Source organism: Thermothelomyces thermophilus, chromosome 1, assembly GCF_000226095.1.
Source record: "Thermothelomyces thermophilus ATCC 42464 chromosome 1, complete sequence".
In the NCBI taxonomy this organism is placed as follows: Eukaryota; Fungi; Ascomycota; class Sordariomycetes; order Sordariales; family Chaetomiaceae; genus Thermothelomyces; species Thermothelomyces thermophilus.
Window position 1 is genome coordinate 3,281,176 of NC_016472.1, and position 19,092 is coordinate 3,300,267.

Sequence of the window (19,092 nt, forward strand, 5' to 3'; positions counted from 1 at the left end):
GAGCACATCAACCCTGGTCCCCGTGGCATATGCATCTCTTCACCGCCCGGATTTCAACCACTTTGCCCGCCCTCATCAGATAACTACTATAGAAGTCTTGTTTCGAGAGGGGGTTACAATCGACAGTATCAAGAAGCCATGACCCTTTTCAATTGGCCAATTTTGGCTACACGGTGTCATGCTAGTTATTCGCAGACAGAGCGTGAGTCTCAAGCAATGCACCCAATCGTGAGATAATGGTGGTCAGAAGGTATTTGCTAGTTTAGAAGGTAATTACTGGCAGTGTATGTACGGGTCCTGCTCCTGTTCCTGACCATGGCACTTCCACATTTATACGGACTAACTACAGCAACTTGGTAGACCCGCCTTTAGTGGACGGGGGTGGGGTTCTCCTGCTATCTGCCAGCATTCACCGCCTAAATTTCAGGATGTTCATTCCGCATTGGAACCAAACCTTCACCTTTTTCGGGCGGGCTGCCAATTGCGCAGAAACATCATCGGCACAACTACACAAGCCGCCACCCCTCCTTCAAAAGTCTCCCAAAGCCGAAACCCTTCCATTCACCCCCCTCCCCCCCAAAAAAAAATACCAACCGTCACCATGTCCACCGAGACCGCCCAAAAGCCGGCCAAGCTACCCGTCACCGTCGACAAGCCGACGCCGTACAACTTCGACCTCGGTCTCCTGCTGGCCAACGACCCGAACCCGGTCGCCATCCCGGCGAGCTGCGCCGGGGACCGCGCGGCGCTCGAGGCGCACCTGGCGTCGGTGGCGCGGGACGGCGCGCAGGTGCTGATCAACCAGCTGCTGACGACGTGCGCCGTGAGCTCGACGCCGGCCGGGGTGCTGCTGTCGCTGCCGGCGCCGCAGACGGCGCTGCCGCGCGAGAAGCCGGTGCCGGCGCCCAAGCCCGAGACCAAGTGGGCCGCCTTCGCCAAGCGCCGCGGCATCAAGCCCAAGACGCGCGAGCAGCGCCGCAACCTCCGGTACAACGAGGAGACGGGCGAGTGGGAGCGCAAGTGGGGCTACAAGGGCGCCAACAAGGCCGGCCAGGACGACCCCATCATCGAGCTGAACCCGGCCAAGGAGGCCCAGCGGAAGGAGGGCACCAGCGTGCGCGGCGACAAGAGGAGGGAGATTCGCGAGAGGGTGAAGCGGAATGAGAGGCGGATGAGGAGAAACCAGAGGATTGCCGAGGGGAGGAAGTAACGGAGCAAAAGGGAACAAAAAGAGACAACATGATGATCCATATTCCGCTTACTCTCCCTGGAGGGGAGGACGAGCCTGTTTTGAGAAGGGGGCAGAAAAAAGATAAGGGTGGACGACTTGCATTTCAGGCGTTATCAGATCTAGGGTTGATTGTTACGTGTTAGTCTTCTGTTTTTGGTTTGTTTGGGTGGCTTTTTTTTTTTTTATTTTTTTATTTTTTTATTTTACGGCGTCAGGGTGCGTGCGGGAGAAGACGGGCCAGAAAGCAGGAATAGGCTAGGACTGCTCCCAACAAAGCCAGTACGTTTTCGAGCTTGAGATGCGGTCTCGCTCAGATTGCAGATGCGAACCAACCCCCCTGAGGGTGCTCAGCTCGTTGGCCAATATTCAAACTGTCACCAGGACATCCACTCGTCCCCATTACTTCGCCGGCTCTGCGCCTCTTTATAGTACACAAGCTTCCTTCCATCCTTCCAAAGAAAAAGTGAAGAACCCCTGCCCTCCCAACATGCTTTTATCTCTTGCGATCCCAAAAAGACAAGGAAAGGAAAGAAAGCCACCTTCGGGATACCAATGCCCAATGCCCCGGATCGATCAATTTGAAAACGAGCGGACGATGCAATTGCAATGCTCCAACGGCCAGTTCCTTCGATGACCAGAAGGCCTCCAAGCTTCCTATCACCCAAAATCTGGCCTTGGTATGCTCATACTACGCACGGCCTCAACAGTACTTAGAGGGGGGGAAAAAAGGCCGAAAAACAAAACCAAAGGAGGAAAAAAGGGGGCAGTGATCGATCGGTGTGCGACAAAAGAAAAGGGGGAAATCGGGCAAACTGCCGCGCGTGGACAATGCCCACCCAAAAAAAAAAAAAAAAAAAAAAAAAAAAAAAAAAAAAAAAAGCTTGGAACAGAATTGGGAAGGGGTATTCCAACCAAAAAAGGATAAGCAAGAGTGAGACGCAAAGCGACACGCATGTAAAAGAATTTGCGCTCCATCAATCGGCATGCTGTGCTTGGGAACAAAAAAATAAACCAGAATGACGAGACCAGGATCTGGCGCGCTGAGCCCCCCCCTTCGTATATGTGCTCTGTGGGTCGACAGGCGAGAGTGGACTTGAGAAGAGCGGCGATGGACGTCAGCTTGTTTGTGAAAGTCCTGAAGGCAGACAGACACCAAAGGGGGGAGGAAGTCGTCAACAGCGTAAGGTCGGTTGAATAGAGAGATGGTTGCGTTTGGTACAACGATGATGATTCCTCGCGGACGCAGAACAACAAGTGCTCGCTTTCTTCAGGGCAAACGGGGGAGAGAAGAATCGGGGGATAGAAGGAGATAGATCTCAGAGGTTCAGCGGCGAGAGTGGCTTGATGGGCGAAAGAGGTCGCAAGTCGCCCGGCTTTGCCGGCGTCGCCTCTCGCTCGCTGCCGACCGTGATTGTCGTCGATACTGTGGAGCTCGTCTCGGCGCTCTCCGTCTCGGCCAGCGGCTTCCTCTTGATCCGCCCCTTTTGCTCACTTGCCCCGCGGTTCGGGCTCTTGCTGCTGTCCGACGAGGAGGCGGTGCGCGTCTCGCGCTTGTCCTCGTCGCCCGTGCTGCTACTGCTGGGCTTCTTGCTCCCGCTGCTGATTCCCTTCGGGGGTGGCTCGTTGAAGAGCGCATACTCGTCCTCGATGTACTTGGCCTCGTTCTTGCACCCCTTCCAGCAGTCGCGCCAGTCGCAGACCAGGAACTTGAAGCAGAAGCTGTCGATCTTCATGCATGGCTGGAAGCAGATGCACAGGTTACGGAAGTCCATCTTGTTCTTGTCCGAGTGGGCGAGGAGGAGGCTCAGGTGGCAGGTGATGGCAAAGAGGAGGTAGTAATTGAAAGGCGGCAGCTGCGAGAGCTCCTCGACGAGCAGATCCGGCACCTTCTCCGCCCCGGCGCACTCCCTCGCGATCCGCTCCTGGGCCTCCTTGGGGAAGAGCTCATCGGGGAGCTCTCTTAACCAGGCCTTGAGCATGGATCCCACGATGTTTATGTCGTAAAGATCCGGCTGCTCAAAGAGATCCACGTCCAATTCTGCAACCAAGCCGGGTCAGCAAACCACTTTGCGGGCCGAGGGGGAAAAAAACCAAAAAAAAAAATGGAAAAGGAAAAGGAAGAAAAGAAAAAAGAAGAAGAACGGAAAGATGGCAAACATACCCTCATCAAACTTCCGCTGCCATTTCTTGATCTGCGGTCCGCTGCCCGGAACCCGGTAGAGGCCTTCGACTTCGCTGCCCTTATAATTCAGGTAGTCTATCGCCCTCCAGGGGAACGCGGGCATCCAGAACTCGGTCTTGTCTCGGGAGTCCTCCAGCCGCTTGGATATCCTCGTGAGGCGAGTCTGTTCGACGAGCGGGAGGTTGATGACCTTGAGGACATAATGCTCGTCGTCCACCACCGGCTCCTTGGGAGGGGGCGGCTCGTGCCTCGAGCTCCCGAAGAAGCGGTTGCTGAGCATGCCTGCGGCTCTGCTGTGCTTGAGGTTGCTCAAGAAAGCGGCCCCGGGAGTCGGCGTATACGAGGACGAGGAGGAGGAGGAGGCATGGTCCTTCTGTTGGTTCTCTTGGCCTTTGCCCTTCCCGCCCCCGTCCCTGGTCTGGGACCGCTCGGCCGAATGATTCCTAACGGCCGAGGACATCATCTCCCGGAATGAACGGTCGAGTGTTTGGAGCGGGGCCGTCTTCGGAGCCGCGACCGCAGTGGAGGGTCTCTTGGGCTCGGCGACCTTCACGGGCGCCGGCGCTACGGGATGGACGTGGTCCCTGGGACTCGGGCTGTCCTTGTTCTCTTTGCCGTCCTTGCCGTCTTTGTCGTCCTTGCTCTCCTTGCCGTCCTTGTCCTTGGTCGACCTGCTGCGGCCGAGTAGGTTGAATGGCTTGGGTTTTGACTTCTTGGCCGAGGACGTCGAGTTACCCGGGTTATCGGAGTCTGCCGTCGAGGCGAGGGACACTTCGGACTTGTTTGGCAGTGGTGTGTTCGGCTTCAGAGCTGGTTCGTCTTGTTGGGACGGATCTGGTTATAGGACAACGCCGGTTAGTGCAACTTGAAACAGGGGCCAGCGGCGTAGGAGCAGTATGGGTCCCCGTCCGAATGGGTCGTCGACAGACAAGCCGAGGGAGGAGGAAAGAGTACGGACAGATATGAAATATAGGACGGGGAAACTAGTTACGCAGCGTACCTGGTTGCCTGGTGCTTTGTTGCGAGAGATCCTGGCGGTCCAAGTCTCGAGACATGACCTCGGAGCGGGAATTGGAGTGCTGGTGCACGACGGGACGGTCTGATGTCTTAGCCCCTTTCCCGAAAATGAAAAAGAAGCCTGATTTCGAGGCCTTGTCTTCGCCGCGCCGCGGGTGTCTGTGGCCCGGTTGTTGTTGTTGTCGCTGATAATGGTTGTGCTGCTTCTGCTGCTGCTGCTGCTGCTGTTGTTGTTGTTGTTGCTGTTGGTCCTCAGGGGGACGATCCCTTGGCGAGGGCTGCGGCGGCGGGTCGTAGCCGCTGTCGTCGAGACGCCGCCGCTGCCGCTGCTGCTGCGGCCGCTGCTCGTCTTGCTGCTCTACAGGTAGCGACTGTTGGGGTTGGTGCAGCACATCGGCAAGCGGCTTGGGCTCTCCGCTGGCAATGTCTGCCTGGGACGGGCCGTAGCGCACGGCCGAGCGCGGCGATCGAGGGGATGCAGTGTCGGGCGGGAGTCGCGCAGAACGGAGGCCAGTGTCAGTCTGGCGAGAGTCGTCGCTGGGCCGCGTGGTCTCCCCGAGTGAGAGCGGCTGCGGTGCAGGTTTCCGGCCCATTCCACTCGGTGCAAAATCACCAGGGGCACAAGGCGGGCTACCTGGTTAGGGACGGGACTGGGTAGTGTATGGGCAGGGCAGGGCAACTCTGGCGCAACCAGAGAACCAAACCAACAGCACTGCAGCTCTCTTGCCGGACGCGCAGCCCGTAACACAGGGCCGGATAAGGTTTGGCGCCGCGATCGATAATCGAGAGTTGGGCGGATTCCCGTCAGCGACAAAAATAACCGGTCCCGTCTCCCTCCCAAATCGAGGCATGCACGGATGAATGATGGAGGGGTTCTGATGCGAGGCAGGAGCCGCAGGGCAGGGCAGGGCAGATGGAAGGGGCACACTGTCTGAAGGCGGGCCGCCCTGCGAGCGAACGACGCCAGATCGACGAACTGGGCTGGGTGCCCAGGACAGGGACAAGGACGCACAACACACCGCTCGCCCTCCCATGCGAAGAGCCATGCTAAGCCACAGGGGCACAGGGGCCCCCAGACCCCGCCCTTGCTGTCAGAGCGCCCCACAATTTTGGAGCCCTGTCTCACAATTTGATTCGCAGCCCGAGCGTCCCAGTCGGCTTCTCGACCTGATCGACCTGGCTTTCCGACGAGCGGATCTGAGAAAAAACGTCGAGATGACGACGACCCGATCACTAACTCCCCTGTCCGGTCAGGAACACCTCGAGGGGCTGCACTACGGCACTGGGGGGAAGTTTCGGCCAGTGTAATGACACCCACTAACTTTAATCTTCAGATGCTGAGGAAGACTTTCAGATCACGTCCTCCCCCGGGAATTCCGTGCTAAAGCACTGCAACAACAACATGCTCAAGTACCGCTGTCCGTGCTGTCGGACACTGCTCTCTCTTGGTCATCCTGGAACACTCGGCTTTGTCTATATAGTACAAACCCTTGGTGTCAACCCCCGCTCGGCGGGCGCAACAACGTTGGGTTTCATAGAAAGAACAAGTAGTGTTGTAGCAGCGATGGTGCCTTTTCGGGAGCTTTGCAGCGAAAGCCTACCGTTCTAATTGTCCATCCAAAGACTTTATTGTCTGCATGCAAGCAATGCTAGGTTTTAACGGTGCCTAAGCAATTCATTGTAAGATGACTTCCTTTATCATTGCGACGATCGCGATTCTTCCCAATAATACCTAACGTGGGCTGGTTGGTTATCGATTCAGCAATTGCTCTCTCGGCCGCTTAAGGGGAGAAACGGTCGCTGTGTCCATCCTGGCACTAGAGTGAAGTCAGGTGGTATAACCACGTCACGGTTGGTATCCGAGCCGCTCCTGCTGTTCCTTCTCATCCCGTCTTTCGGGTCAGCATTTAGACCTGCTCCAAACGCTAGAGACTTCTATATAGCAATACTCTTCAAAGAGGCCAAGTTATTCCCGTCGATCTAAAAGAACACAAGGGTATCTGTTTTGACACGGCTGCCAACTGTGAAAAGAGATTATAAATACTGGTCAACCAGCATTGCATGGAAGTATGCTGAGTACCTCTCTGTACGGAGCACCGATCGATATCCCGATTTCTGGTGACTCGGTACGAATATACTAGTGCACGGAATGCTTGCGCACAGTCCACCTGCCCCATTCCATTAAGCTGGAAAGAAGAAAGGTATTTTGACGCTAACTATAGTTGGTTTAGTCTAGGAACACAAACATGTCTGAAACTTGGGGCTGCTTTGCGTCTTGGCTTGGTCCTCGTCTATTGGCCTCGAATTCACAAACTTGCGACCCAAACCGCGGCAAACGTTCACAAAATAAGGTCGTGCTCAATGAAGTCAGTCCTACCTTAACTCACTTTCCCTACTATAGCTTGAGGAGCCAAACTCCGTGTCCTCGAGGACATCTACGTCTATCCCTACTATCCCCTTCCCCACTCTCTCTACTGAACTGATTTGTTTCTGGACGATGTTAACCGCATTCGGACGACAATCGTCTGAATCGCATGCACGCCATAACTCATCGCGGCTCGTGGACATGAGGTGGAAACCGCAGTCGGCTTGTTTCACTCCCATCCCTCCATTCCTCGAATCAACCTCTTGCCGAAGGCACAGCAACAAGCCCCGACCTGGGATTCGAGGTGTTTTTTTTTTCTTTCTGTAGACTACCATGATCAACAAGCAAGGCGGTAGTGCGGAGTAACGCAGACAAAATCGGGGAGCTTGTTGGTGAGTTGCCTTCACTTAACGACACAACATGTCATCATAGGCTTCAGCTTGTCGACAAACTTCCTCGTTGAAAAGAACCTTGGCAGAGTGCCTCCCCGTATGCCAGGTACAAGCAGAGAGCATGGAATACGGATCATATGGATTACTCTCCGAGTAGCTCCTATCAGGTACCTCGAGGACAGAGCGACTAAAGCAGGAAAACGTGGGGCGCTTATGTAATTGGCGGGGGTTAGTTATCTCTTTTGCCGGCCCGCTGCAATCTTTCCCCGCAATTTCTCCGAAGCGTCAACCAGACGCGAACAGCAACCGCGGCAAGCCTTCTTTTTTTTTTTTTCCTTGCAGCCATGTCGCAAAGCTCCGAGCAACTTCCAGGAGAGCTCCGCCTGGCCACGTCAGCTCACGTCAAGTACATCCAAAGCTTGGATACGAGGAAAGACGAGTATGACTACTGGCTGACAGAGCATCTCCGGCTCAACGGGCTGTACTGGGGCCTGACGGCCCTGCATCTTCTCGGCCACCCCGACGCCCTGCCGCGCGCCGAGACCATCGACTTTGTGCTCTCATGTCAGCATGAAAGCGGCGGCTTCGGTGCCGCGCCCGGACATGACGCCCACATGCTCTCCACCGTCAGTGCAGTGCAGATTCTCGCCATGGTCGACGCCCTCGACGAGCTAGACACGCGAGGGAAGGGCAAGGCACAGGTGGGACGGTGTGCGTGTCTCCCGAGACGGCAGTGAAATAAGACTTCCGATCAATACTTGTGGTGCTAACCTACTTCAGTCATTGCCAACCTCCAGAACCGCGAGACCGGCACGTTCGCCGGCGACGAGTGGGGCGAGGAAGACACCAGGTTTCTTTACGGCGCCTTCAATGCGCTATCACTCCTCGGCCTTCTTGACCTCGTCGACGTCGACAAGGCCGTCAGTCATATTGCGGCGTGTGCCAATTTTGACGGGGGTTACGGCGTCAGCCCGGGCGCGGAGTCTCACGCCGGGCAGATATTCACGTGCGTCGCAGCCTTGACGATCGCCGGCAGGCAGGACCTTATCGACAAGGAGCGGCTTGGGCGGTGGTTGAGCGAGAGACAGATTGCCGGAGGCGGTCTCAACGGGCGGCCGGAGAAGAAGGAGGATGTTTGCTACAGCTGGTGGGTCTTGAGCAGCCTGGAGATGATTGGCAAGACGCACTGGATCGATAAGGACCAGTTGATCGCCTTCATCCTGCGTTGCCAGGACCCCGAAAAGGGCGGCATTTCGGACAGGCCTGGTGACATGGTCGACGTCTGGCACACCGTTTTTGGCATCGCAGGCCTAAGTTTGCTCCGATACCCTGGTTTGCAGCCCGTCGACGAGGTCTACTGCATGCCCAAGTCGACCATCGCGCGGGTGTTGGGCCGCTGAGCCGCAATTCAGTCCGGTGATCTCCGAGACTCATGCATAGTCTTTCTCTTTCCCGTTCCAGGTGAACCAGGATGATACGCACCCCAAACCTCTTGCGATCTAATAACCTGCCAACATTGTTCCAGCGTTGGATAGGATACAAGGCAAGAGAAGACGAAATGTCGCCGCTCTTCCCTGCTGCTAATAGCCATTCTATGCTAACTAGCACGAAGCGAGGACGACATCTTTTCTTGCCAGCTTTAAACCTGCCAACATTCGCTCCAGCGTTGGATAGGATACGAGGCAAGAGAAGTGAAATGTCGCCATTTTCCCTTGCTGCTAGTGGCCATTCTTATGCTAACTAGCAGGGAGCGAGGACGACATCTCTTCCTGCCAGCCTCAATAAATTTAAGATAGTCTGTGCCAGCTTCCGGCCAGTTTTAGCTGAAACTAGATTTTCAAGTCAAAGAGCGACCTGCACAATCTCAGCTCAGCGGTTACCCATTACGTGTCAGTCAAAATTTTAATGTTTCCTAGAAGATGCACGATCTAGTCTGAGGCTCTTGGAACATGCTCTGAGAACACCAACCAGTCTACCGGGTTTCTGCCTCACCCTTGACTCTGTCGACCCAAGCAGCGTTAGCTTGTTGCTTAAATATACTATCCATACAAGGTCGGCCGACTCTTTTCATTCCCAAATATGCTCAGGATCAGCTTTCTGGACTTGGTACGACGCTTCTTGTATATCTAACATCGCAATGACTCCCCGCTGTGAGAGAGTCTCCTTAAGGTACTTCTGAGGGCGATTCAAGGATAAGATATACCTGGACGCTTGGTTACCGATAGACGCCATTCACTCCACACAGCATGTTTGTCACTGCAACATATAAGGCCATCTTCACGTAAACGACCATAATCCGGGTTATTCCTGCTAGGCCTCTAGTGTACGTCTGTCGTCATTAGACTCTCAGCGAACCTTCAGAGCAGACTCCTTGCCGCCCCTGCCTCCACGACAATATAGCAAGTAGGGCAAAGGACAGAGGCACGGGAACGTGATGCGAGCTATAGGAACCGATCGGTAACATTGTATTCGTACTCTTTCTCAACCTACCATAAACTCTTCTGGCTTCGCCGGAACTACGTCATTTGTTGGTATGTTCTGAAACGAATAACCAGAAGAGAATAAACCAGGACCACCACTCTTAAGGAGGTCCCATGTTGTTGTTTTTGCCCATCTCTATCATTATTGCCCCGCGGAATTGGTTCCTCGGCACGACTCTGAGGTCCCTTTTTGAGGAGAGTGTTTATTCCCAATAGATGTTTATCGTCAATAGTTGAAACTCGCATTCTAGATTCTTCAAAGCCACGCAGTGATACATGGCCGGCCCCAGTTACAGGCACCTGTATCGACATCCGTCACGTCTTGACGTTCCTGACAAACTTCAATCTCGGCACTTCCCCTCTCTTCTAGTAGCCCGGGGAGAACAAATTCACGAATAAGCTAGACAAAGTCTCCCTTTTCACAAGGAAGTACTGGTCGAACTTCGTCGCTCATACACGCCTTCAATTGTTCCTTCCCTCTCTCTTACCCGTTATTGCACTCTCCTCAGGCACCCACTCCATACCCTGCCCACATACCCGCCCGCAAAACAGCTCGTTCCTTCCATCACTTCTTTCGAGGCAATTCGTGTGGTGGCAAGTCCCATAGCCGCTGCTTCTTATATTTTCGTCTCAGTCAACCGCAACCGTCCCTTCTTCTAGCACATCTTCTTCCCTAAACTTCTCTCAGAGTTCCGTCCGAGTTGCGACTGCACTGCCATCACTTCTCTAAGGCGGGTGTCAGATCCTAGGCATCAGGACATTGCGGGATTCAGCCAGTCCTGCGAAGTTCGCTCCATTTCAGGCTTGACTCGGTTCATAGTGCTTCCATCCCCAGAGTTTGGAAGACCCAGGCTGCTGGGCATTTGTTCCACCGCTCCTTACCCAGATCGCGAGCACAACGCATCGCCTGATTTTACCTACCGGAACTCTAGGTATCTCCTGCCTTGGAGACCTTGACTACCCGCTGGTTTTAGACTATCCTTCCAGCGGGCTTTATTTCCTCGTTGTCGATCTATCCTGCGGTTGACCCTTCCAACCACAGCCGCCGCTAGGTATCCGTGAGTCACTACCAGCCTAGAGCAGGATCACTGATGCCCGCACTTGCGAAGCATGTCAAATGCTAATCATCGCTCAAACAGATCATGGCTGCGGTCGCACCCATGGACCTGGTTGTGGCAGCCGAACCTGCCTCCATCCCCCTCCGATGCACGCTCTGTCCCAAGAAACCCAACTTCTCGGACCTATCCCATCTTCTCACTCACATATCTTCAAAGAGCCACCTTGCCCACCGTTTCAAGGCCGAACTCAAGGCACGCGACGACCGAGCCGCCCTAGAGGCGGTCCGGCAGTATGACCTCTGGTGCGACCGGTATGGTATCAACGGTCTTCTGGCAGAGCGCATGGCTGCAAAGGAGCAGAGAAAAACGGGCCGGAGAGTGAGAAATTCAAATGCGGCTGTTAGTAGTTTCATCCACATTTATGAATACTGGGGGCTGACACCAGACGACAGAACAACAAGCCTGCTCTTGCTGCCGCTTCGGAACAGAACCTGGTCAAACCTGACCCTGAAGAGTTCGTTGCGCACTCACCAGCGCACTGGTCCACGGCGCGGGGGACAGTCCAGGAGGGGCACCATGAGCGTTTCGACAGCTCGAACTACCCGACCTCATCATTGAAGCGGTCTCGGTCGGACCGCTCAGTGCCTTGGACTCCTGAGAACGAAACACGTTCCAGGTACCGTCGAAGATGGCCTTCAGAGGCGGACACAACAGACAGTGCTCCTGCTTCCGATTTTCTATCTGAAAGCACCGAGTTTTGTGACGAGAATGACACCAGCAAGCTGAAAGGAGTCAAGTATCCCGGTATGGGCCTCTTCGACTCGGCGGATGAGGCTCAGAAGAGGATGCGCAACCAGAGGAAAGATGATTCAGTTCTGAAACAGATGGAGGAGACCTCGTCAGGAATTGTGCCCAACGAATTCGTATGGGGAGAGGACGGCCAATTCCAACGCATTCGCGACATCTACGCCAGCCCTTCAATTGAGGGAAGCCCGGTTAGTCACACATAACATGTCTAACTCGCTATGCAGCTCTCAATTTTGGGTTTAATCTGACACTGTTCATGTACAGGACCGCAAATTCGAAGATAGAGATGCACCCAAACCGAAGCGAGGCCGTCGTTCCACTACGGCCGCGTCGGCGACTGCTACTTCGGGTCCGGCGCGCAGGCGGTCTTCGGCCAGACTTGCTCGGCAAGCGCCGTCACGAAACAAGCATGCTCAGCAGGGTGACAATAGCGAACTCTCTGTCTCCGTTGACAGCTATGATGTTTTTCGTGATCCGCCGAAACTGAGTCCTGGTATGGAGACCCTCGCCGGCGGCACGAGCAACTGGTGCTAATGGGCCTGCAGCTCGGACCGAGAGCTCTCCCGGAGGTTCTGGGTAAGTCGTGACAGCAGTCTGATATGATTGTAGCTCTACCCTAACCGGTCGCAGCTTCGACCTTCGCCGTCGTCCTGCCCTTCAGTCACTGAACTCGAATATGCCCTTGACATCAGCAGGGCAGAAGCCCCACAAACTGGTTCCGTACGTCGCTGCTCGAGAGAATGGGTCGCCTTTGTTTACTTCTCAGCCGCCTGTCCCTACTAGCAGCTATTTTCAACATCACCATGTCATGGGTGCTGGTACATTCAACCCTTTATACGTCCAAGGAAGAGGTAGCTTTTACAACCCTTACGGCTACTCGAACTTTGGCGCCGATGCCAAGTCATCAGCAACCAACTTTCAGGTAATCAACAGCATGAATCTTGCAAGCATGCCGTTCAACGCCTTCGGCGGCCCTTTTGCCTCAGATTCGGCCCATGAGCGCGTCGACCAAGACTTCGACCTCTGAGCAAGACAACGGGCCTCGCCACCTTTTCACGGCTGGGATGCTTCACTGCTACATTGTTTTTTCTATGTGTGTAACATTACGGGCACAAGCTTGCTAGTCTCGGAAGTGCTCCGGCATGACAGGTTCAACCGCGGTTCTTCTCTTGCGATCCCTATGCCGGGCAAAGCTGGAAGCTCTTCCGCGAACATTTGGTCGCAGCCGGCGAGGTGCTTCAGAACGCTACATAGGTGGAAAACACTGGGAGGACAGGGGACAAGGCTTCAAAAAGCAGATCTTCTGATTCATTATCCCTCACTTTTTTCTTCATATTCGCATGGCACGCAAGGCCTCAGGGACCATTACCATTGATTGGTCGTATTTAGCACGAGACCTTGGTCGATAGCTGACTATAGAGTTAAATCATACACACCTTGACTTTGCCCCACCGTGTCAGCTTTGGGCCGGGTGTTTGGTTGTGATCAATGGTTGTTGAGCAGGCCGATGGGATGCAGTCTGACTCGAACTTGTGTGTTGAAGGGACCTTTGTCACGACACTCGACTACCAAATTCTCAAACGGACCGGTAGCATGTTGCAGGGGCCAAGACACTTTTGACGTGCACAAAGGAATCTAAATTTCCGACCATATCGTCCATGTCATGATGCCTAGGTAGCATCGACCGGGCAGAAGAACACTAAACTACACAGGAATATCGTTACACGGACCAAAAGTGGCCGCCTCTCTGTCTGCCAATCTCGGCAGCGCAACTCAAGCGGAACAAGGCAGCCTACAGCTGCTCGATACTGGACACCAGCTGGTCCAGCTGTGACTCTTGTTCACCATCACCACCGTCATGGTCGTCACCGGCCCCCTTGAGCATCACGTCTTGGAGCAGCCGCACCGCCCCCTGAAGCCGGCGCGCCTTGACGCCCTCCTCCATCTCGCGCGACTTGCGCGCCGCCACGTCCAGCACCCGCCGGGGAATCCGCGCCAGGCGCGCCACGTTGAGCCCGTACGACCGGTGCGCCACGCCTTCGGCGACCTCGTACAGGAAGGTGATTTCCTCGTCTCCGTCTCCGCCTCCATCTCCGTCGGCGTCGTCTTGTTGGTCGTCCCGTCTGCCGCCGCTGCGGCCGTCGGTGCCGTGCTTGCGGGTTGCGGCTTCGAACCGCATGTGCACGCACCGCACGGCGCCGCCCAGCCCCTCGGCGACGCGGGCCAGGCTCTGGTAGTGGGTGATGAAGAGGGTGAGGCAGCGGGTCTCGCGGACGACGTAGTCGAGGACGGCGTGGGCGATGGCGGCGCCGTCGTGCGTCGAGGTGCCGCGGCCGAGCTCGTCGAGGATGACGAGCGAGCGGGGCGTGGCGCCGCGCAGGATGGCGGCCGTCTCGGACACCTCGACCATGAAGGTGCTCTCGCCGGCGAAGAGGTTGTCGCGGGCGCCCATGCGCGTGTAGATTGCGTCCGTGAGGGTCAGGGACATGGCGTCGGCGGGCACGTAGGAGCCGATCTGCGCGAGCAGCACGAGCAGGGCCACGGCGCGGACGTAGCTGGACTTGCCGCCCATGTTGGGGCCCGTGATGAGCTGGGCGAGTGGGCAGGGAGCGGTCAGCGCGGTGGTGAAGGGGATGTAGCCGTCCGGCAGGGTATGTTCTGCGATGGGATGGCGACCCGATGTGATAGAAATGGTAGGTGGACTCGTGCTCGGGAGGAAGCTGGGCTTGGTGTAGCCGGGCAGGGAGGCCACGTCGGCGAGCGAGAGGAGGCAGTCGAGGGTGGCGAGCGAGGAGACGGCGTCGCGGAGGGGCTGGTATTCGGCAGCGATGGACTTGAGCAGGTCCGCGAAGGCCGCGTCGCAAGCCGCGGCAAGGGCTTCCCTGTGCTGGTCCCGCTCATTCATCAGGCGTACTACTTCGGGCGTGTGGAATCGGGAGAGCTTCTTGGTGCCGCTAATTTTGACCCACGAAGCGGGAACGTGCTTCAGGTCCGTATTGGACACCTCGATCAAGTACTCGATGCCGGCCACGGTGACGTAGGTCACGGGGGTCTTCTTGGACAGTTTTGCGGCGGCATCTTGGCGGTGCGCATCTAGGTCCGCCTCGACGGCGGCGATGCCCAGCTTGTGGGTCTCAATATCCTCTGTCTCCTCGCCTTCCCGAAAGAAAGTGTACTTGTCGTCCTTCCTCGCAGCTTCGGGATTGATCTTGTTAAGGTAGCCACTGACGATAGTCCCTATCCCCGGCAGAGAGCAGATAGCCTCGCTGAGGACGCGCGACTTAAAGCCGGTGTCTGCTGGCGTCTTCACCCTTGAGAACTCCATGGATATCCTTTGGAGGGTCTGCAGGGTAGAGAGGAGCTCCGGGCGGGTGCATTTTCCGTAGTAAATGCGGATCAAACTCCGTTCGAGATCGGCCTTGATCGAGCTTAGGAGGCCGCTGAGCTTGTCGACCTTCCAGGTGGACTGGTTCTCGAGCAGCTCTTCGACGGCGGCGACGCGCTCCTCAAGCCTTTCCCTGTCCAGCAACGGACGGCCGATCCATTTCCTCAACAGTCTCCGGCCGGGACGGGTGCGCGTCTTGTCCAACGCCCAGAGCAAGCTCCCCTTCTCAGACTGGTCGGTCGCGTTCCTGTAAACCTCCAGGCTTTCCAGGGTAGTACCGTTGATCAGCATGTGTTGCCGCGTACTGAACGACTGGAAATACTTGGTCAGGTTGAAGATATGTTCCAGGCCGTACTCGGTCAGGTGAGTGATCATGGCCGATAAACATATCGTCACCGACTCGGGCAGTTTCAGGATCTTGTCAAGAATGGCGGTCGAGCGCTTGTCACCGTCCTTGGCTCTTCCCGCATAGAACTGGGTGACGTGTGAGTAGGATTCTGCAGCCATGGTCTTGCTCTTCGGGATCCTCTCCACGCGGGTCCTGTCTCCGAAGACGTTGGTGCTGCTGCCAGAAAGATGCCGAACCAGCTTATCGGTAGCTTTCGAGAGCTCGCCGACAATGAGAAGCTCGCATGGTGAGATGTGCAGCAGCCGGGTTTCTATTTCGCGCCTCATAAAGCCGTCTTCAAAGTCATCGTAGACGATGTCGCCCGTCGCTGGCTGGACTGCGACGATGCCGACGTGAACCTTCTCATCTGCCCCCAAACCCTTTGCGGGTGATTCGGTCAGGCAGAGCAGATAACCACCCGCGGGGGCACCTGTGCCTTCCCCTGGTTGGTCGAGCTCTCCCGTCTCGTCGATGTAGGTCCCCTTGGTGTAAACGTTGGTGAGCTTCCTCACGAATGGGGCGTTTCGGTTATCGCCGGCCTTCTTGAGTGCCGCGGTCTCGAGCTGGCGGACGACGCCAACTTTGTGCCCGGCGGCGACGAGGCGTTTGACGTGGACATTCAGCCGATGGACAGGTATGCTGGCCGAGGCGAAGCGGTCGAGGTGTGCTTCAGACGGATCTTTATGATGGTTAGCTGGCGCCCAGAACGTCCCGGCAGTGGGAGCTGCATACGCTCGTCATATCTAAACTTGCCAGGAATGCAGACGATGCTCAGCTCCTTGGCAGCAATGCGGGCGTCCTCCCCAAAGAAGCGGAACTTGTACCCGACCTCGACCACGAGGATGGTGTCCATGTGCTTCCTCTTGATATCGAGGAACTGAATCTCCATGGGCGTCAGCTTGCCAGCAGCCTTGGCGCCCTTCTTCTTAGCTTTGGCCGTCGGAGCAGGTTCGTCATCATCAACGTCGCCGCCCTCCTCTTCCTCGTCTCCATCTCGCCCGGGGCACTCGCCCGAGCCCTGGAACTCCCGCCTCCGGAAGAGTGACAAGCTGTCGGGATGACCGAGCTTTTTGACAAACTTCCTATGCAACTCCTCCTTTTTCCGCTGGGCCGCTGCGTCGTCGTCATCTACATCAGGGCCAATGGAGTCTGCGGCGGAGGGACCGGCGTTGTACGCGTATTGCCCGGTCCGGGACGACCCGTTCAGCCTTTCGGCCCCGGGGGCTCGACTCGGGGACGCATCCGCGGACGCGGTTGAGCCCCCCTCCGAAACCTCCTCCTCGTCGTAGTCGTCGTCGTCGAAAGCTGCCTTGGCGCGCTTTGCTGCGCGGCTTGGTTCCCGATTGCCGTTAGCGGCGTCGTCCTGCAGAGGTCGCTTCTGGGTGGCCTTTGACTTGGGCAGGGATGCCGACTTTTCTGTTTCGGTTCCCCGCGATGGCTCGTCCTCGTTCTTGTCCTTGTCCTTGTCTTTATCGCTGTGTTCCGCTGAGGCTGTCTTTTTTTTGCCTGATCCATTGATGGTAAAAAAGCTGGTTAACGAGGCTTGCCTCTTTTCGGGAGCTCGAGACGGGCCTGCCATGACTCTGTGAAGGGAAGGATGGATGTCGGAGCGAGCTTGCTGTTGTCACGGGCAGTGCACCAGACGCGGTCCACTGTCAGGTGCTACGGGAGCCCCGAACCTTGACGCGCCGCGCGCGCGTTCCCCAATGAAGTGGTTGCATACCAGTGCACGTGACCCAGAGTATTACTAGAAGTACTCCGTAAAACTGGGTCGTCTCCATTCTTCCTGGAACGCCCTATGGGTGCATCAAAGCCTGGGCCTGAAGCCTGGAGTGAACTTGGGGAATCCGGGGCAATGGGTCAGTTGCTGCTGATCGTGGTGTGCTACACTAAGCAAGTGACAGAGGCTGGCGTTCCCTGTCGGCTTTTCGGATCGCATCTCGCGAACGGCATCCTTCTAGGATTTCCGAAAGGACGCCCCGTTCACTCGATGCGAGACTCTCTCGCTCCCAACAGGATGCTGCATCATGCAGCCAGGTGGAGTTCGAAGGGATCGCAGGCTCACCGTCACAACACAAGCCAGTAGAGTAATCGCACACTAGCAGAGTAGCACGCAGGACCTGGCGAGACCTCCAACCCGTTTGCTGAGGGCCCGCAATCATATGCTGCCTCTGCTGCCAACGGTTGCAATGCAACACCACCAAGTACATATTGATTGCCTAGACTTTCGGCGACTTTTGTGGACAAGCTTGACACTCCAGACCCGGAGGCATGGAGAGTGTCCTTCAGGACCCTTCTGGAAAAGCCAACAGCCACACTAGCGGACGTCCTTCGCATCCGCCTGGTAGCTTGTCGTTCACGCGGAGCAGTCTCGCTTCAGCGACCAACTGTACACAGGGGACCTTAGGGTACCTACCTACAAAAGTAGTAATCCGTATATGCAAGTACTGGAGGAAAGTCCTTGTTTGGGGGAGGGTTCTGAGACTTGCTTTCCCTCTTCCCAGGTTTGTGCGAAAAAAGACTCCAACGGATGTGCTGTCGTGCCTTCCCGTTGTTGCAATATTGGCTTCTGAAAACTCAGTTGGCGTTCGTTTCCTGGAAAGAACAACACGCATCAGGCAGCCGACATCTAAAGACTTCGGTTCCACACCGTCCTTGCCATTCTATGGCTGCATCTTTCTTAGGTTTGGAACCCCGTCTTGTCCCCAGCGTCATCCTTCATACAGCCAACTCCAAATTCCCTTTCCGTTGATGATGGTCCACAGACAGCCAACCTCGGACCGGCGGCGGTGTGCGGTTCCCGATATTCGGGACTTGATCTTTACCTAGCTCCATGTTTCCAGCGAAATCATTCAGCCGCAGTCTCGATCCCGGGTTGACAACCGGCGCCCAGAGATCAAATCCAGACCCGCCGCTGGAGGCTTGGCCGAAGCGATAGTTCCAAGAATTTTTTAGGCGTTGTCCCGGCAGACGAGCACTCGTGGGATCCACCGGCGCGTCTCAACGCGTCTCCGAACCTTGAGCATGTGTCAGGCCTAAGATGCCGGACGGCGTGCTGAGGAGGGAAGGGAAGGAAGTAGCGAGCAGGCGATGCCGACTCTACCTAGGACGCAAGGTGCACGAGGTAAGCTACTCTCCACTCGTGCTAGTACTGCACACTACGTATGTTCATACCAGTACGAAGTCGATACACGACGGACGCGCTACACTAGTGGCCACCATCCAACAGCCGACGAATTTAGGCTAAATTCGCGCCAAGACGGGTAATGTGGTGTTGCAAACCTTAGCATCGGTGGCTGCCGCCTGGTTTCACCTGTGTAGTGTACGGATTACTATGTAAGAACAGACAAGAGGAGCCGCATGCATGGAACAACTAACTAACGGGAAGCTAGTCAGTAGCGTCGTCGCTGTCCTCCGAGCAGGCCCTAGGATTGGCTAGTGGCCCCGGCCATGCTACCCTTCTCGAAAGCTTGACGAACGGCCCAACCAGCCAGTCACAAACGCTTGTGATAGGATCTCACCCGCCTCGGACCGGCCACGCCCCAGCTACGGCGAGAGAGAGGTCTGGTCCCTCGGTCGCTTCCGGGTTGGGGCCCCGGATTTACGGGGACGTTTCCAGCGCCCCCAATCACAAGTGCCGTACCCACAGGACGACCAGCCGCTTGGCCCGCTCTCTCCTCGGCCAACTTTGCATGTCGATGAGTGGCGTCTTTGTCCGTCGTCTGGCGCGACTCCTGGCAGCCGATTCCACTGTCCCTTATTCTCGGCTGATGTCCTTGAACCCACG

General features: G+C 56.2%; 5 protein-coding genes across 5 annotated transcripts; 3 read left to right on the plus strand and 2 right to left on the minus strand.

Moving 5' to 3' along the window:
* Positions 1–476: 476 nt before the first annotated feature.
* On the plus strand, positions 477–1,432 carry MYCTH_2295771 (uncharacterized protein). The gene has a single exon (XM_003659073.1). The coding sequence runs from the start codon at positions 602–604 to the stop codon at positions 1,208–1,210; it is 609 nt and encodes a 202-aa protein (XP_003659121.1). The 5' UTR covers positions 477–601; the 3' UTR covers positions 1,211–1,432.
* A 967-nt stretch (positions 1,433–2,399) lies between these two features.
* MYCTH_2295773 (uncharacterized protein) lies at positions 2,400–5,128 on the minus strand. The gene is made up of 3 exons (XM_003659074.1): positions 4,414–5,128; positions 3,393–4,247; positions 2,400–3,269 (listed from the first exon to the last, which is right to left on the minus strand). The coding sequence occupies exons 1-3, from the start codon at positions 5,021–5,023 to the stop codon at positions 2,548–2,550; spliced, it is 2,187 nt and encodes a 728-aa protein (XP_003659122.1). The 5' UTR covers positions 5,024–5,128; the 3' UTR covers positions 2,400–2,547.
* A 2,332-nt stretch (positions 5,129–7,460) lies between these two features.
* MYCTH_2295774 (uncharacterized protein) lies at positions 7,461–9,067 on the plus strand. The gene is made up of 2 exons (XM_003659075.1): positions 7,461–7,898; positions 7,968–9,067. The coding sequence occupies exons 1-2, from the start codon at positions 7,532–7,534 to the stop codon at positions 8,585–8,587; spliced, it is 987 nt and encodes a 328-aa protein (XP_003659123.1). The 5' UTR covers positions 7,461–7,531; the 3' UTR covers positions 8,588–9,067.
* Positions 9,068–10,809: 1,742 nt separating this feature from the next.
* Positions 10,810–12,559, plus strand: MYCTH_43484 (uncharacterized protein; the record flags this gene model as incomplete). The annotated part of the gene is made up of 5 exons (XM_003659076.1): positions 10,810–11,124; positions 11,178–11,720; positions 11,797–12,025; positions 12,078–12,108; positions 12,163–12,559. 5 exons carry the CDS (start codon positions 10,810–10,812, stop codon positions 12,557–12,559), a joined length of 1,515 nt encoding a protein of 504 aa, XP_003659124.1.
* Positions 12,560–13,123: 564 nt separating this feature from the next.
* On the minus strand, positions 13,124–17,064 carry MYCTH_2295777 (uncharacterized protein). The gene is made up of 2 exons (XM_003659077.1): positions 16,038–17,064; positions 13,124–15,984 (listed from the first exon to the last, which is right to left on the minus strand). Exons 1-2 carry the CDS (start codon positions 16,882–16,884, stop codon positions 13,325–13,327), a joined length of 3,507 nt encoding a protein of 1,168 aa, XP_003659125.1. The 5' UTR covers positions 16,885–17,064; the 3' UTR covers positions 13,124–13,324.
* Between the last annotated feature and the right edge of the window lie 2,028 nt (positions 17,065–19,092).